The following is a 19,099-nucleotide window of genomic DNA, read 5'->3' as shown; positions in this document are numbered from 1 at the left end:
GTTTGTGTCATAGAAAATACATCATGTCTGTGTTCAGGTCTCACCTCTCCTGCAACAGTCAAATTTCAGGAGCTGAAGTATCTGCCTGGTCTTAACCTTACATCTGGCGTCACGTGTCACTGTAATAATAGAACATGGATGCCTATTTTTGTATGCGGTTAATTTGCTTTTTACCACAGAAAAAAGGAACCAGGTAAAAGACTTCTGCTATTAGTATTAGGAGAGAAAAACATGCAAAGAAAGACTGTGAATGAATAAATGAATGTAAAAAGAAATATGCGGACGATTGAAAATCGATACAGGAAGACAAAAAGATCAGTTACAATGAGAGATGACCGCAGCAGTGTTTCGTTGTGGGACATCTTCAGATCATGTGCGGGAATCTGTCTGTAAAGGACGAGTATCGATATCAGTCCCTTTATCAGGAGCAGCTCCTCTCTACGCTCACTCTTTGTGTCGAGGCCCAGACTAAACCCACCTCTCTGCATTGCCAGCATAGGCACAGCATCGGTGCCGTCGAGGTGTGTATTTGTGTGTGTTGTCTGTTTGAGGGGTGAGGGACGGGGGGTGGGGGTTGTTTGAAAGAGGCCAGCGTGGGTTACACACCAACTAGACTTAGGCTCGCCTCGCTGACTAGCGCTGCTCCAGCTCAGACTGGCTGGGAGCAGAAGCCAATAGTGGGACAATTAGTCAGGATCCGGTCTGTCTCCGTGTGGGTGGATGTTCGGCCACAGGCACGTAAACTGTTCACCATCACTATGTGCTGATTTATAATAATCTTAGACTATTTTAACATCCTACTGTGAAATTTCTCTTTTTCCATTTTATGTGAGTTTAAAAAAAATTATGCTTGATTATGATTGTTATGCCTCTGCCCAGAGGCACCTTGATTTCAGTTGTCTGTCCGACCCATTCTTGTGAACACAATAGAACGCCTTGGAGAATTTCTTCAAATTTGATACAAATGTTCAGTTGCAATCATGGAGGAACTGATGCGTTTTTGGAGGTCAAAGGTCAAATGACACAGTGACATGTGAACGAGATATCTTACAAACACCTCAAGAGAATTTCCTCAAATTTGGTAAAAACATTCACTTGGACTGAAGGATGAATTGATTAGAGTTTGGTGGTCAAAGTTAAAAGTCAACAATATTTACACAGCTATAACACAACCTCATGTTCTTGTGAACGTGATATAACGACATCCAAAGAGAATTTCACGACACAAACACTCACTTGGACTTAAGTGACCTGACCTTAGAACAACTTGGAGGTCAAAGGTCAATCACCGAGAGAGATTTATTTGACTCAAATCAGACTAAATTAGACTCGCGGATTAATTGATAACATTTAGGTGGTCCCATGTTAACAGTCAAGATTACTAAAAGTTTAAAGTCTCTCTGAGGAATGTGTGTCTCTAACTTGAGCCCGGCAGCTTGAGGTTTCAGTAGTAAGAGAAAAAGATGAACACTCATTCACATGCAGCATAGCTTCAGTCTCTTAGCTTCTACTTCTTTGTCTCTCCATTTTCTCTCTTTCCCTCTCATTCGTCCCCTTCTCTCTCCCTGCTCTGTCTCTCAATCTCTCACCATTACCATCTCTCGAGCCATCCCACTTCTTTTTGCCACGGTGGGCCTTTGGACCGGCTGATGATAGGTACATGTGTTGCGGCTTTGGAGAAAAAAGATTAGGTCTTATTGTCGCTAGTAGAAAATGAGCCAAAGGGGCTGCTATAAATAGGCAGATTTACTCCACCCCACTACTCAGCGCTCGGCAGGAGATCAGACTCGGGAGCACAACTTTAAGACTGGGGTCAGTGTGTTACTATGGCGACACAGCAATGGCCGTGTACGTGAATGTGTGAGGGTGTGTGTGTGTGTGTGTGTGTGTGCGTGTGTATGTGACCGTGTGAGCGTGTGTGTGTGTGTGTGTGCGTGCTCCCCTCTGTGTGTCTCTCCAGCAGCACCAGCAGCAGTCACTCTCCCAGCCCCTGCAGAGAGAGAGAGAGGGAGAGAGAGAGAGCATGTTGGGTAACAGCACTCTGGAGTTCCCCTGGACTCGCTCCAGTCCTCCTCTCCCTTCCCTCCTGCCTCTCTCCCACGATCCTGCCCTCCTTCTCCCCTCTCAGCCACCCAGTTCCCCCTCTCCTGGCCAGCTCTTTGACTCAGGAGCGGTAGGGTTTGGTGTTTGTGGACATGCTCGGCTGTACAGTACGAGTGGTTGATTTCTGTCTTTCACAGCGGGTCGTCTTCCTGTGACGTTTCTGCTGTTTCGAACACCGCTGCTTTCGATCAACCCCTGTGGGCTTAATCTCCTTAATAAACCATTATTTTGAACTGATCTGGAGTCAGCGTCTCCAGCATCTCTACACTTCTGCTCTGACTCATTTTCTCTAGTTCCCTGTTCTTAAAATGAGAAATGGAGACAGCTTTCAAAACAATTTGTGTCTATTTATGACTCTGGCAGAGCCGAGTCAGAATGCTTTCGTCAACTCCATCATCAAGATCTACGTCATAGCAACTAATGTTGTGAGCAAATATGTGATGAAACACTTTCCTATCCTGGGGGGATTGTTAAGGTGGGCTGACACTTTCAAAAACCCCTACAAAGAGACTTACAGTAACTTACATGATTAAAGAACTGAAAGGGAAGTTTACTGTCTCTTGTTTTCGATTATTCAAAAGTTGAAGTACAAGTTTTTAAAAGTGTGCCTCTATAGTGAGATACAAATTTGTGTTTCACTTATGGAAAGAGCCTGTTTTAGCATGTTTACCTGCACCCACTTCATTCAGTGCGTAGCCTCCGTGCCAGAGGAACAAGCTGCCACACGCTTTTACCACAAAAGCTCACAACAGTAACTCACCCTGCCTTGCACCCCGGGCTGACAAAGCAAAGCGTCACAGTTTCCGAACGCTCTCCTTCCACTTTTGCATCACCGTGCATGCGAAAAAAAAAAGAAGAAGTGTTTGTGTGAACTGACGTGACACACAAACCGGATCTCTGACAGTAGAATAGGATTTATAGTTCCACACTGTATAGCTAATAAAGGACAGAGGGTATGTTATTACAAACAAACATTTGTGATACATTTCTTTTAAAAACAGTTGTTTAAAGCCATTTCTTTCACGGGTGAACAACACAACACTCTCCGGACACCTTCACAACAACAAAGAAATCTGAGCGCTCAGGTGAGGGGTGGTGCAGTAAGCAGGACGTGACGTATCAATTCTTCTGCCAAGATCACATAGTTTTGATAAAAGAATATTGACGTTGACGTCGGCCCTCAGCACAAAGAGCTCCCTTGACATCCTTTCACTACCACTTGTTCCTCCTGCGTTATTTGTATTATTTTTGTACTTGTTTGTTTCAGTTTGTTGCGTGTTGGAAACCGATTCAACACGCCCACTCGCTCCCTTTGAATCCTCCAGAGGATTTACTGCTGGTTTCTCCCATCGGCTTACCTGGACATTTGGTCGGGTTTTTACTGGGGGGGCTGGCAGGAGAATCTCCGGAGATCATCTTGAGTTCAGCACGTGTCTAACCGCGTCATAAGTGACAATTTATCCTTGTTCCTGATGAAGACGATAAAAGAACAACATCAAAACAGCTATAACACATTTAAATGAATAGCTACCTATTTAAAAGTTAAAAGAAACATGAGTAAGAAATAATTGAGCAAATGGTCACAGGCTCATGCAACTGCTGACGTCGGCAAAGTCAAGGCCCAAAAGTATGTGTTTGATCATAAAGTTTCCACAGAAAAAAACTTTTTTATTGTGGTGATTTAAGACGGTCAAGTGAGGGTGATGCAGAAGATGAAGTCTGCGTGTTTGTGGCCCATCTGATTAGGCAGATAAGTGACTCAAATTAGATCCGTTTATTTGTCTGGCTGCCCTTAAACAAGACCACAGAGTCTGGGACGTCTGAGCCACAGCCACTGAATGAAAACGAAACACAGACAGCTTCCTCTTTCCACCCTTCAGCCGCGCTCCTCTGTCTCTCTTGTCTTCCCCCCCCCCCCCCCCCCCTCCCTTTCACTGTAGCTTTTTTTCTCGGGCTCAACCCAGTGATAACACGGAGCAGCGGATGTGATGTCACTTCCTGTTTGGTTTTCAGCCTCAGTGCCGGCGGCAGCAGAAAGTAGCAGCTTGCTGACAGCTGTGAGGGGAGCTGGAAACATGCAAATAAACAGGGTCAAAGGTCAGAGCTGGCTGATTGTACGAGTTTGTAAGCAGCTTTTTGAAGCTCCTTCAGAGTCACTGAGCATTTTCTCCTCAGTGTTTGTTCTGTGGCTCACCTTCAGATTGTTGTTTGTGTGAGTGCACGGCTCCGTCCCACGTGTCTACAATGAAACAATAACACACGTGCACGGATCAATCCAGTAGAAATTTGTGCATTACACACAACCGGCAGGGCCACATAGAAGGAGGATGATACCTTATTTACCATATACTGTATCCTGCATCATCTCCTCTGCCAAAAAGAGCAGCAGTGAGAAAAGTCGAACTCCTTTTCCTCATCATCTGTCGCTGGTTGAGTCTCCTGGTGACAGACAGGCAGGCGCTGTGACACCCAGGCCTGGTAATAGAAGGCAATTATAAGCCCTGGCGAGAGCTGTGGCAATGGGGAAAACTTTTATACAGCCCCCCTCCTGGGGCGCTGACATGCAGACACACTGAAATTAATTGCTACAAAACATCAGACGAGCTCGACACACACATGCGCGTATAGTCAAACTCCTGGAAAGGAGAAGAATGAAACAATACACTTCATGCGACTCTGCATTGATGCTTGTGAGGAGGAGGAAGAAGAAGAAGAAAGAAGAGGCAGCAAAGAGAAGGAGCGAAAAAACAAGTAGATCCCTTCCAACAAATCATGTTTTCATCTAAATAAAGAAGCCAAAGACAATAGACTCGGGTACCTTGGAGACCAGGAGGACTATTTCTCCATGGCAACCAGCGTGGTGTGTGACAATGCCGCAGTGCGAGGGTTTGAACTGCTAAAGCTGTCTGGGAATGCAGAGATAGATGGGGGAGAGAGAGAGAGTGAGACCCATGGAGGGCTGTCTGTGCGCTCATAATGAGAACACACACTGTCACAATCCCACTGTGAGAAAAATGGCAGTTCATGACTTTCCAACTCACGTTCTTTTTTTTTCTTTGGCTCTTTGAGTCAATACAGAGAAAAATCTTGTTCCTAACTAAATTATGAGACTAAGCCTGTTTGTGTTTCCAACTGTGAATATCCAAATATTCTCACACGTAAACATGTCCCTGGTGTTGCTATGGAGTTGTTCCCCTGTTTGGCTGTTTTAAAAAAAAGGCAGCACCACGTGGCCTTTGTAGGAGATTTATTTTAATTGTGTGGTGTATTGTGGCCAAGTGAATGTCAGGCTATATGCTGGGTGTGTGCTGTCAGCACACTTGTGGATACATGTACTTGCGTAGGCCCTTGGACGTTATCGTGTGTGTGTGTGTGTGTAAGTCGGTGTTTGTGTTCAATGCGCCATGTGCACAGTGTGTTTGGATAGCAGGGCAAACACAAATAATGGAACAGGTTGGTGTGGGCCTTTGTAGAAACTTGTGTGTGTGTGTTCGTTTTGAAAAGGTGCACTATAATAGGTAATACTTCCTGTTTGATCACCCCTCCTCAAACATGTGATATAATCCAATATTTTATTGAGATTATTGTTCCTTAATCTGGACTCTAGCTGCTCAAAAGAAGAAAAGAGTGATTTCTTATAATCCTGGGTTCAGACCAAGGTTACTGGATGTCTTTTACAAACTGTGCACTCCTGCAAGTCTCAACGCTGTCCTCACTCATTTCTCCGTGTCAGCAACACCCGACAACCATCAACATGCAATCTCCTTTGTGTGTCTTTATTTTTATTTGCAGTGCACTTTATAGAAATTCATTACACTGTCTGCCGCCAGCGTAGGCAGAAAAATATTCCCTCGGTTCATCTGAACTCTCACCCTCCTTTAATGTAAACACTGCTCGCCAGTCACGTTTCCCCTATTAAGGTAAACGCCTGCATTATGTATGAATGCAGTCTTCTTAATCCAGTTACACAGGTAACCGACACAGGCGGTCGTTCCCAAGTCGTCGGATGAAGAGAGGGAAAGAGAGACAACTCTGACCGTGTCCATTTGTAATAGATAATATGAATTTAAAGCTTTAGAGCAAATGAATTACTTATATCTACGTCTCACATCGAGTTGCTTTCTTTTTTGTCTGCTCCAGAGTTAGAGTTTACAAATCTTTCAGTGAATCTGCAGTTTAACTGACCCAAAGTGACTTTTGGCCCCCAAGCCTCAACTGCAGTAAAACCCATTGTCCCATAAGCCAAACGCTTCTGACAGTTATTCATTTATTCATTCCTCCCTCCTTGTTTTTTTTTTTCTTCCTTGGAAGCATACAACGGGTGTTGCAGTTAAAAATGTTTGTCGTCTTGTCTCCCCGCCTCGTCAGCCGTCATGCCTGTTGACGCACGGCACCCAGAGTTAAATGATTATCGTATGACGGTAAAGGATTGCAAGGCTTTCTGATGGAGACCTGTCTCCTCAGCCCTGTAGGCCATCTCACATTGGCAGTCTCCAGCTGGGGTAGAGGGGAAGGTTGGAGGGGGCTGGTGGTGGAGGAGGGGGGAGAGGGGCGTACCTGAATCAACCTGTCATACCTGCCCCCAGGCCCACCTGTCAACAACCCAGCGACAGTTGCTTTCTCTTTCGCTCTCTGTCTCCGTCACTTTACTAGCTCCACTCTTCCCTCACTTCCTCTGCCTCTGTATCTCTCCTTACCCATTTATCTCCCTGCCTCTCACCTTCTCTACTCCTTCACTTTACTTCTGTAAAACAACAAATAAATCTCACCTGAGCAGATGTGCCACTCACTGCCTGTCATTTTCACTTTGTGGCAAGTCACTCGGAACAGCTTTGGCCATTGGACCCAAGGAGATTATTTGTCTTGGCAACTTCTGATCTGACTCAAAAGTCAAATAAAGTCTGCTGAACAACTTAAAGGTTTGTGTGCATTTGTCCGTTTGTGTGTGTGTGTGTGTGTGTGTGTGTGCCTTGCCTGTTTGTATAACACCAGGTTTAGACAGGTCATCCTTTGTGAGACAGGGTGATTTCAGGGTAAGTTTACCAAATTTTCAGTAGCCGAGGCTTTGTGTTTATAGCTCTTGGTTCAGAGAGGAAGAGATAAAAACCAAACCATCACCCCTGTCCTGCCATTCTCTCAATAAACGTCAGGGGCCAAGGAGTGAGCCAGGGTGACGGCGTTGAATGTCTGATGCAATAATAAACCCCTCGCTGTGTAGAGCTGCTCCTCCACATAAACAGATGTGGACTGGCGGGGCTCCACCTGACTGTGGACTAAAGTAAAGTTGAAATTCCTGACAAAAATCGGACTGTAGTCAAATGAAAACAGGTCTGTGAGCCGGGATGTTTTCTGTCTGCGCCGAGAATTCATGCATGAGTCACACCCAAACGGTTCTCTGAAGACAGCATACCAGTTGTGGCTCAGTCTGGACGCCGAGGCCACATCTCTCTGCCTCGCCGCCACTCTCTGGTCTCGCTCTCTGCCTGTGTGGACGTCAGCAGTGTGAACAGCGGTTAGTTTTAGTCGGCTCAGTCAATCAGAAAATAAGGATTTTGTCCCGGTGCAATAAGGGCACAACATCTCGGCAGCTTTGAAGTAGATTTAAAATTGAACCTGTTCCCTGCCTGTTTTTTTTTCATGTCCACAAACTGAATGACAGAGGACGAGGCTACTTCCCTGTTACACGTGTTCAACTTGAGAAGGAATAGAGAAGGTTGTGCTTCAGGGAAAAGCTTTGTACTGTCAGGCTGTATCGCCGGTACAGTTTGAACAAAGACTCAGAAGAGGCTAATCGTATCTCTTATCAATCAATACCAGCACAACAGGTGGCTGTACTTATCTAGGTGGATACAACTCAATAGCATTTAAAAATTCAATACTTAGTGGCCTCAGTGGTCATTGATCCCTCGTTTGATCTTCTAATGCACCACATTCTCATGCACCACAGAGTACCCTGAGCAGTGAGGGTGCTGCACACATATGACCTATTAAACACCCGTTGTGTCTGTGTCTTGCCACCCATGGGTTATGGTATAAACAAATCAGACAAACACAAAATAAGCGTTTGCTTTAAAGTTACTCATTACTGCACTTCGGCGGCCGCGTTGTGTGGGGAAGCCCCGTTTTTATTTCAAAGCGCCTCCGGTGAGTCATCGAGAGCTAAAAGGTCAGGGGTCGGAGCTTTTGTCACAAGCATCAAACAAACAGGCTGGGGATTCAGTGACTCACACGTCCTCTGGGACGCTGTGGCGGCGGGTTGGGGTGGGCTTTGTGCTGTGATTGGTAATTGTCTCTCTGTCACCTTCCACCTTCAGGAGGCAACAAGAGGCAGATAAGCAGATAGAGCGGCTATTCGATGCCGGGCTCCTGTTTCTGTGTGATACGCTAACGCCGAGCCTGCTCTGGGGCCTGGGGTTGGGTACGACAGGGAGGGACGCCTTCAGTGACTGTGAAGTGCGAGCAGGTTGTTTTTCATACTCGTCACCAGAGCCTGAAGCTTTAGTAGATCAACTCCTACCGTAAAAGAAAACGTGTGATCTTACCCACGGCGTAATTATACGCCGCTAAAACAAGGCCTGACATTCCACAGTGGCATTCCTGCACTACTCTGAACAGAGTCAAAACTGTCTGACTGCTTCAGAGCAGCAACAGGTGGTGTGGTGTATTCTTCTGCGTTGTATTGCAATGCACTGTTAGATTTCAGTAGGCAGGTCAAGGTTTATGACGACTGGAGGTCAAGGTGTCAAGTATTTTAACAGACTCACAGTACATTGAATATCTTTATCGGCGGCAGTTTCCAGAATCCTATTAGATTCATCTGGCTTCTCATGCACGCCAATTAGTGCAGAGATTTTCAGTGACCCCTCTGCCCTGCCAGTTTCCTCCGCGTCTACGATAGATTTTTACCCTTCTCACGCAAGTTCGTCTTTTCCCAGGCACATCTCACTCCGCGTGTAAAAGGTCAGGCTGCTCACTTCTGCTAGCGTCACCGTAAAAGCTGGGAGAAAAATGACATTTATCAAATACCCTCATATCATGTTCTCTCCTTCTCTCCCCATCGCTCCGTGACTACGGGCTAATATTCAGCCTGTCACTCTGGCCGGGACGATCAGGCCGCTGCTCTTCTCCAATTTAATTACCCGCCCTCCTTGTGTGTTATACAGGCCCCATGCACATCCAGGCCACCTCTCATTTTTTATCATCGTGAAATCCACCGCCCTCGCCCCCCCCCATCCCACTTGTTAAAACAAAACCATGATGGCTGCAGTCTGTGCTTCGAAACACCCAGGTCTGTCATCTTTCTCTCTCGCTGTCATTTCATTATCTCGCCATCCCCGTCTCCTCTGTCAATTATGTAACACCCGGGCTCTAGTAACTGTCATCATCCACCTTCTAATCTTGGTCGGCCTATCATGGGAGCACACCAGGCTGAACACACCTGTATGCTAATGGAGAGGGATTGCATCACTGGAGCGTGTGGGTGCCCGAGAAGGTGTGGCGGAATAGTGGGTGTGTCTGTCTGTCTGTCTGTTGTCCTATCTCACTGACAGCCTGGCGCCGACTGCTGAAAAATTGCCAGCACAAAGCTTGGTATTTGCTCCCACGCACAGCACGTGGGTGTGAGGATTCTCTCTATGTATTTTCTATTTTTCCATCGCCCTCATCCATCCTTCCCACCTTCTCCATCTCTATTTCGCAACCTGCCTCCATCTCCTTGCTATCTATATACCTCATCGTCCTCTCTCCCCTTTCACTTTATTGTTGTGTTCCAACTCCTAGCTCTTCCACCTCCTCCTCCTCCTCCTCCTCCTCCTTCTTTTGGCTTCCCTATCTACTTCATTGACTTTTCACAGTGGCAGATTGGAGCATGATTAAATATTAACCAGTGCTCGTGCAGGGTGTGTGTGTGTGTGTGTGTGTGTGTGTATGAGAACAGGGGCGTGGTGGCTGTGTAGGTAATGGGAGAGCCTTCCGTTCTCTCTGGCTGGCAGCGTGTTGCAGTTTGATCAGACGAGGACTCCTCTTGCTGGTTTGTGTGGGCAGCAGTGGGGAACACACCGAGGAGAGTGAACCGGCCGACCCAAACGCTCACACACACAAACTTGCAACAGCGTACTACGCACATCATAAGTGTTTACATCCACACGCCCCCAGACTCATTCTCCTTCCTCTGCCCTTACAGCATCTGGCTTCCACCTCCTCCATACATCAGAGTGAAGGGAGGCCCAAACAACCACTGTGAACTGTTTATCATCTTTATTACTTTATTACTTTTCTGAGAGTTTTCCCTAACCTGATTTTATTACGTTGTCATCAGATGATGAGTTCTCTCCTCTGCTCTACACTGCTCTTTCTTCTTTGCCTTGCCGCAAATGTATCGACCGTGGTGACTAATGCATCTTAGCAGTGGTGGATGCAGACAGGATTTTGGATTTGGTGTCATCGCGTCACAATCAGAGACGCTTCGTGTAACTCACCATCGTGTAACTCACCATCGTGTAACTCACCATCTTGCTCTGTCCTCTGGTTTTCTTTGCAACGTAACAGGAGTGGCCGTTCACTCCCTGGAAAACTAAATGTAAGCTCTGGTTTTAAAAGTGTGCTGTGTGTGCAGCGGGAGCACCATTCTCCTCCTGAAAGACAACACCGCCGCGCAGTGCCACATGCCTTCAAAAGTGATTAGGTTGGATCATTTATACGTATCTTACAGTATGAATAAACAACATTACACATTCTCCAGCTGCGCCCTCTACTTCAGGCTTATTTGGATTTTGTGAAGGAGCCTGTGCTCCAGATCATCCATAATATATGACAGAATTTTGCTATCAGTCTAATGGGGGTAAACAGAGAGACTTGCCAGAGGCTGAATGGGAAATGCCTGCGAGAGAATGCAATTCAGTAAAGACCAAAAACCTACTCTGTGTGTACCTGTATTAGGTTTTATCTATCTTTCTATCTATCTATCTATCTATCTATCTATCTATCTATCTGTCTGTCTGTCTGTCTGTGTGTCAGTCTGTCTGTCCATCTCAGCAAACATGTTTGCATAACTTTTTTTATCATGGTGTACACTAATAATAATAGTAATAATGACAATAATGATAATATTATTATTTAGAAATAAATAAACACATGTAGCCCGAGTTTTACAGTCGTCAGTAGACTTTGATCAGGGAGTCTCACCTGCTCCGCCCTCTCCAACGCACCAGCGGCATCTCTCTTTTTTCCGCTCTGTCTCTCCCACCCTCCCTCCCTCTCTCTCGGGCCACAGTGTTCGGCCCACGATGTTTCCCAATGAGCTTTGCTCGCGTATAGATCCAGTCAGCACCGAGGGAAACACATTGATTTCCAGTCAGCAGCCAGCGAGGAGCGCTTGGCGCGCCGGCCGACGCAGGAGCAGCCGCGGGAGAACATCGGTATCCCGCAGGCGTCCTGGCAGCTGTGCGCAGCGTTGTTAATGCGGCCCATTAGGCGCTGAGTGGCAGAGAGATCCCCCGAATATTGAGCCGGGGACACCCCTCAATTAGACGGATCGCCCCGCACCTCGTCAGCATCCGCGGCGATCTGTTCTCATTAATCAATGACACGGCCCGGAGAGATGGAAAGTTAATTCACAAGAAGTTTGGGAGCAGACTGCAGAGTTTGCACGCTCTTATATTTTTAGGCTCTTAGTCACAGAAACGGGCCACTCTCACTTAGTGTTTAAACAAATCAATATAGAATATCGGTAAATTAGTCTCAATCAATAAACCAATATTCACAGATATGCATGGGACTATCGTTTCCAGCAACAACACGATATGGAAATGATGTTACAGGCTTAAAATGAACGCTTTTTAAAATCAACTCCTATTAACTTCGCTTGTTGTGCTTGAAAATAAATGTTTAACATCACGCCTGGACAGCGCTTGTCGTTGAAGCGTCTGGTTTTTACCCGCGGTGAGAACACGGTGCAGTTAGTCGGTGTCTCGGTCATGAGAGTGCAGCTGAATCCTGTCTCAGCTCAGACTGTGTTGCACTGAGCTGCTGACATGAGTTATTGTGAGCGCTGGACATGATTTGCGCTCCGGTCTCTCATTCAGTGCCAAGCAGCGATCAGCGCTGCCTCAGGAAGCTCCAAATAAGGACAGGGAAATAGAAACCCACCGGAATAGCTCCTTATGTAGTCACGACCTTATAAGGCACGGCGGAGCAGAGCTTTCCGGCAGCGGCTCAGCCTGCTGCACAGATGGGAAACCCAAATCAAATCTACGGGGCGACGGGGAGAGCGCGAGAATTATGCTGCTGTCTGGAGCTGCGGCTCCGCTATGAAGACACATTGATTCAGGAGCGGGGAAGCGCGGCGTTGTCTCCGCAATTTACTGCGAGAGCTTAATATAAAGTCTCTCTCTCTTCTTTCCCCCGGGCCGGCGTCATGTGTCCTCCACTGCAGTGCCTAAATATGGGCTTCCTCCTCTCCAAATATGGACATCTACGTCACGGCAGGAGGGTATATAACGGGCGGGGAAACCTCTGAGCTCAGAGAGAGCCCTGAGAGCCCAGAGCGGCAACTGTTAGAGCAGAGCTAGATAGAGAAACACACTCCCTGACTGAGACACATCACACCAAAAGTACAAAAGTCCATTCAAAACAACATCCGTCCAAGAAGGTCAAAACCTGATTGGAAAAGTCATTTTGATACAGAGAAAAAAAAAAATCAAGATTAATTCTGTTGATTAATTTTGATGAATCTTAGGGAATGAGTTCAAAGGACACTTTTGATTTTTTCTGAAAAGACAAGTGGATCTTTACTCATCTCTGAGAGACACAGGAGAGCAAGAGGACAACTGGAGAACGAGAAGGAGACAGAGCAACAGCATCTTCCTCGGCATCAGCAGAAGTGTGCTGCGCTCCCTGAGCTGGGCTAAGTGACTCCTCCACCTGCGAGGCACCAGCGTGCACCCAGCCTCCCTGCACTCTTCAGCCACAGCTTCCAGTACAGCCTCAGCCCTGCAGCTCCAGTGTCAGCAGAGGATGGCTGCAGCCAAGACCGAGATGATCCTACCGACCCTGCAGATCTCAGAGCCCCTGAGCTTCCCCCACTCCCCCATGGATAACTACCCCAAGCTGGAAGAGGTGATGATGCTGAGCTCGGCAGGCACCCCCTTCCTCACCGCCTCCGCACCCGAAGGTGCAGGCTTTGGTTCCGGGGAGCCAGGAGATCAGTACGACCACCTTGCTGGAGGTAAGAAATGGAGATTTGCCTCTTGTTTTATATGCTGCATGTACAGCTGAGATACACATGTTGTGTAGTTATTATTTATTCTGTTATTCATTATCAGAAGTGATGATACACGGCTAATATCATTTTGTTGTTACAAGTCTATCAAAAAAAATTTGTATCATGTCATGCGGTGAGAAATGTCATAATCAAAGTGGAAGATACAATTATAGATACATCAAAAAGTAAATTAAAATAAAATCTATACATTATACTTAAAAAATACTGCGTGAAATTTAACTAATCTAAAAATAAAATACCAGACTGTATTTATCGATAGTTTGAAATCCCTGTCGACTCTCTGAGGAGTTAAACACTCCTCAGTCACCGCTTGCCTCCAGACGCTCCTACAGCTCAATTCAAATTGCATTCCTAAAACCAGCTGAACTGCAGTTTCGGTAATCAATTGCCTCAGGCTCTGTGATGGGCTTCAAGAATGTGTGTGTGTGCGTGTGTGCGTGTGTGTGTGTGTATGTGTGTGTGTGTGTGTTTGTGTGTGCAAGACAGGAAGACAGAAAGAGTGAAAGAAAGAGCGAGAGAGTGTGAGCAGACGAAAATGCAAGCCTAGAAAGCTTGCGCAGCAGCTCTGGTTGAGGTTTGGATGAGACAGTTTTCGAGTTGAAGGGGGAAAGAGTTTAGTTGGAGGGGGTTTCTCTGCGTGGGCACCGGACAGATCTGTCCCAGAAGAGAGGGGTGACACACTGTCCACCACTCTGGCAGGATTCCCCCTCTCCCTCCCTCTGTATATTGACAGTTTGATTAATGCCTCTCCTCTCTCTCTGTGCTCCCTGCAGATACGTTACCTGATATCCCCTTCAATTGTGAGAAGTCGGTGGCTGACCAGACCTACGGCACTCAGAGGCTGCCCCCCATCTCTTACACCGGCCGCTTCACGCTGGAGCCCGCCACCAGCTGCAGCAACAGTCTCTGGGCAGAGCCCATCTTGGGCCTGTTCACTGGTCTGATGAGCAATGTTGCCTCCAACTCCAGCTCTTCCTCAGTTGCCTCACAAACCACCATGTCTTCATCTGGCCTGTCCTCCTCCACTTCCTCCATTTCTACTTCTTCCTCATCTCAGAGCTCCAGCCTCAGCTCGTCCATTCACCACAGCGAGCCCAACCCAATCTACTCAGCCGCCCCAACCTACTCCAGTCCCAACTCCGACATCTTCCCAGACCAGGGCCAGGTTTTTCCCGGTTCGGCAGGATCAGTTCAGTATCCGCCCCCTGCCTACCCAAATAGCAAGAACTGTGGCGCCAGCTTCCCCGTGCCCATGATTCCTGACTACCTTTTCCCCCAGCAGCAGGGAGAGATCAGCCTGGTGCCCCCTGACCAAAAGCCCTTCCAGAGTCAGTCAAGTCAGCCCTCCCTCACTCCTCTGTCCACCATCAAGGCCTTTGCCACCCAGACTGGCTCCCAGGACTTAAAGAGTGTCTACCAGTCTCAGCTGATTAAGCCCAGCCGTATGCGCAAGTACCCCACCCGGCCGAGCAAGACACCCCCCCACGAGAGGCCCTATGCCTGCCCCGTGGAGACCTGCGACCGTCGCTTCTCACGCTCCGATGAGCTGACACGACACATTCGCATCCACACAGGACAGAAACCCTTCCAGTGCCGTATCTGCATGCGCAACTTCAGCCGCAGCGACCACCTGACAACACACATTCGCACTCACACTGGTGAGAAGCCCTTCGCCTGTGAGATCTGTGGACGCAAGTTTGCCCGCAGTGACGAGAGGAAGAGGCATACGAAGATCCACTTACGGCAGAAGGACAAGAAAGCAGAGAAGGCTGGGGCAGTGGTGGTGACAGCAGCGCCGGTGGCAGCCGCTTCACCTGCCTCCAGCTACCCCTCTCCCATCACTTCCTACCCTTCTCCTGTGTCCTCTTACCCCTCTCCAGTCACCTCGTGCTACTCCTCTCCCATCCACACTTCCTATCCATCTCCTTCCGTGGCTACCACCTATCCATCGGTGTCAATGTCCTTTCAGTCTCATATCGGCTCCTCCTTCCCCTCCTCTCTCACTTCCAACATCTACAGCTCCCCCGTCCCCACCCCGCTATCAGACATGCAGACCACCCTCTCCCCAAGGACAATCGAGATCTGCTAAGAAAGAGCAAAGACAAAAACTTTTTTTAAGGCTCTCTGCACCTCCTCTTCCTTAAGGTTCTTTGAGGGGAAAGAAATCAGCATCAAAAGACTTTGGTTTCCCTTCCGAAAAGCACTTTTCTGTCTGCTCCCAGTGCAGTGTTAGGTGAATCTTGAGATTTACCTGAAAGAGAGAAAAAAGACACATGTCAAGGACTGGGCAAAGACAATAGAAGATGAAAAGGGATTTTTTTTTCTGTCTCTGTAAAACAAATGCAGCACTTCAAATGCAAAAGGGACTCAGCTGATAGAGAGTAGAAACCGCTACCGACGCGTCTCTACTGCTAGTCAGACACCGAGAGAAAAACAGGTTGCCAGCAGTTGTGGTGCTGAGGCACGTTCGCCCTTGCAGGCACTCATACAGTACAAAAGACATTGAATAATATACATAACCTACCATATATGTATATTGTACATGTGCCATGTTTCGTTTTTTTTCATTCTTTGGTACCATTGATGTGAAAAATTATTTGCATATTTGCATTGTATTATTTGAAGTGAGCAGGGCCATATTTTCTACATTCTTTCTCTATTATGTAGTGATGATGCTGTGATACGTTTTTTGACATTGTTTGAAAAAAAAGCACTTAAGTATTCAAGCATGAGTAAGAGTGATGTTAGTTTCTGTTTGTAAATATCATCCACTGGTACTATCTCTTTCTCTCTTTTTCACATGTGACATATCGCTCAGTTATATGGAAAACTAGAGAAAAGGAAAAAAAAACATCTTAAAAAAAATTAACAAGACAAACGCTCCCGTTATTTGGTGCCTTTTGTGAAGCCTTGCTGATGTTGTGACTCGGCTGCGCGCGGGAGAGAGGATGCGCTGCATCTCGCCTTAAAGGTCGAGGGAATATTTTTGTTACAGAATGTAAGTCATAGTCAGAGGGAGGACAAGGGACGAGCTCTGAGGGCACCGCTTCATTTCATTAGAATGTAAGCAAAAAAAGGAGACAAATTATAAAGTATATTTTTGTAAAACTGAAATGTAAATATCCACATCTTCAAGAGCTGGAATGTTGAAGTTACCTACTGAGTAGGCATGGGATTCTTTTGTATGTTATATACATGCAGTTCATTATTTTGTGGTTATCTTTATTTTGTATTTGTGTTTGTTAAAACAAGTGACTGTTTCTGGCTTCTAAACACATTGAATGCGCTTAACTGCCAACGGGATATTTGGTGTACAAGATATCCTCCCAGAAATGAAATATAAATAAAAATATGACTATATATGTATATTTGTTTTCATACTTTATTCTTCGACTTGGGAAATAATTTCCTTTGGCGCTTTTCACAGTTTCATAGAGGGACGTCCTTCATCTCATTAAAGCATCCCATCTCTCGTTGTGTCGAGCGCATCCCTCGTACGTGAGCATCAAACTCCATCATCTCACATGTTAATTGTATGCAGATTATTAGTGGGTTTAAATTGCAACTCCACATCACAGAGATCCACCCTTTAATATGAGGAAAATCTGCAGAGTTTAATCTCGTGAAAACTCTCCATTTCAATCACAGTTCTCCAACTGAACCCTGCATTAATGATAACACTAACGCATGACTCCCATGCCTATAAACACTGAAGATGAGGGATCCTTATCCAGATCCAACATGCTCTTGAAGATATTAAGCTTATCTAAATTTCCATTTCATTTGAGATTTTACGATACGCACTGGCCCTCACTGTTGAGTACAGAGACTTACATTAATTTGATCTGTAGGCAATACGGTAAAAATATAAAAATGTTCCTCCTCTCTATGCTGTTGGAGGGATTATTTCTGGAGCGAGACATCTTATACAGACTGTGCTTATACATGCACAGGGTTATTTTCACAGGGTGCAGGTGAAATCCATCACACCATAATTACCTTCTTTTTCCATAAATGCGGTCGGCGAGAGGCTGTCACCTCGTAGTGAATGAGCTGTAACACACAATTGGGCAATATCTGTGTAGGTTAGGCTGAATTGTTGCATGGGTGCAGCTGAACAGAGTGGCCCTGAAGGTTTAACCGCTGTTTCTTTTGGTTTTTCAAGCAGAATATAATAACAGCTTTGTCGCACCATCATTATTCATCTGTTACTGTTCCCTAGGCAAGGAATTCTTGCTCCACATTTGAGTATGAAAATATAGCGTCTCGGGTTTTTTAGCCTGTGTAGACAAGAACCCTCCTTAGTTTTTTTTTCTCAGGATGCTTCAGTGTAATTTTGTGTTGTGAAATGCACAAACCAAAATACTCACAAATGCAAACACAGCTAAAATAGAAAGCGGGAAAACAAGTAGAGGAGAATGATGGAGGGGAAGGGAAAATAATTACAATAATTGGTCTCCTGATCCCAAATTGACTTTCTAAATTGGGTCTGATGAGTTGTGTGTGTTTGTGCGCACATGTATGCTGACATCTTTGTTGAATATACACATTGAATGTCTATAGACTGGCTAATGCAGTTGCTTCCTACTGCTGTAGGCATGTGTGAGTGGTGCTGTTTTTTTGTTGGGTTAAAGCTCGGTGACAAATCTACCTGGACACCAGCCTCTTATGTGCTGACATATTGCTCTGTGAGTGTGTGTGAGCTGTGTGTGTGTGTGTGTGTGTTTAAACACTTCAGATGATACAGCAAAAGCCGGTAAAAAAATATCAGTAGATAGCAACAATGGTCAATTTTTTTTAATGAAATCTACACAATTACAAAAAAAAATTGAAATAACAAAAAAAAAACATAAGAGAAAAACACAAATGTGGCTGATTACTTTCTAGAGGTAAATCAGTCAAATAAAAAATTATATTCTCTAGTCAGAAGAACATCCAGCTCATTTTGGGGCAGATCTCAAACCTCCTTGCGTGGCTTAAAGTCCTGACATCTCTCATTTCCTGTCATTGTTTACAGCATTATTTTGGTCCTTGGCTGCAAATCAAGAGCCATTCAGTAGCTTTTGCATCAGAACTTTCTCATAGTACCACGCGGCTTTAAGGAAAGTCTTTTTACTCAATGTGTGAACCACAGGCTGGAGCTCTCGCAGCGCTTTCTCATGTTCGGGGACTTTATTTCGACCAGTGTTGGTTTCACAGGGGAGGCTGCGGCTCCAGTTTGTCACAGTCCATAACCAAAACGCTAGAAAGACAGACGGCCAATATCCCTCAGAGTATGAGTGTGAGGGATATGTGCTGCCCTTCACATCCTCTGATTCGACTCGTCTACACGTATCAAAGCACCGTGCCCGTTATGTTTCAGGAGGTGTGAGAGGAGCGCGATATGGAGTCGGGAGTGTATAGTTGAGGCTCAACGGAGCCACCTCATGTGCCCAACGGGCTTTCACATCAAGAGCCCTGCCTTTGTTCAAAAATGTATTTGTTCTTTTATTCTTTTTGGGAACTGTGTAAAGCAAAAAAGGACAAATGGCAGAAAGAACCAGTCCCTCTCCCTCAGCCCCTCAGCCCCTTCCCACTACCACCTCTCTCTCTCTCTCTTTCTCCCCCTCTCTGTCCCTTTCTCTCTCTCCCTCTTGCATATTTTGCTGGAGATGCTAATGATTCCCCCCCCCCCCCCCCCCTGCCTGTATTCTGATGCAAGGTCTGTCTACACTT

General features: G+C 46.1%; 1 protein-coding gene across 1 annotated transcript; it reads left to right on the top strand.

Moving 5' to 3' along the window:
* The first annotated feature begins 12,613 nt into the window (after window positions 1–12,613).
* Window positions 12,614–16,750, top strand: egr1 (early growth response 1). Its single transcript, XM_053429206.1, has 2 exons — window positions 12,614–13,327; window positions 14,158–16,750. Exons 1-2 carry the CDS (start codon window positions 13,117–13,119, stop codon window positions 15,471–15,473), a joined length of 1,527 nt encoding a protein of 508 aa, XP_053285181.1. The 5' UTR covers window positions 12,614–13,116; the 3' UTR covers window positions 15,474–16,750.
* Window positions 16,751–19,099: the final 2,349 nt, after the last annotated feature.

This window comes from Pleuronectes platessa, chromosome 8 (assembly GCF_947347685.1).
Source record: "Pleuronectes platessa chromosome 8, fPlePla1.1, whole genome shotgun sequence".
Taxonomy (NCBI): domain Eukaryota; kingdom Metazoa; phylum Chordata; class Actinopteri; order Pleuronectiformes; family Pleuronectidae; genus Pleuronectes; species Pleuronectes platessa.
Note: the sequence above shows the minus strand (reverse complement) of the source record. Positions and strands in the feature narration are given on the sequence as shown.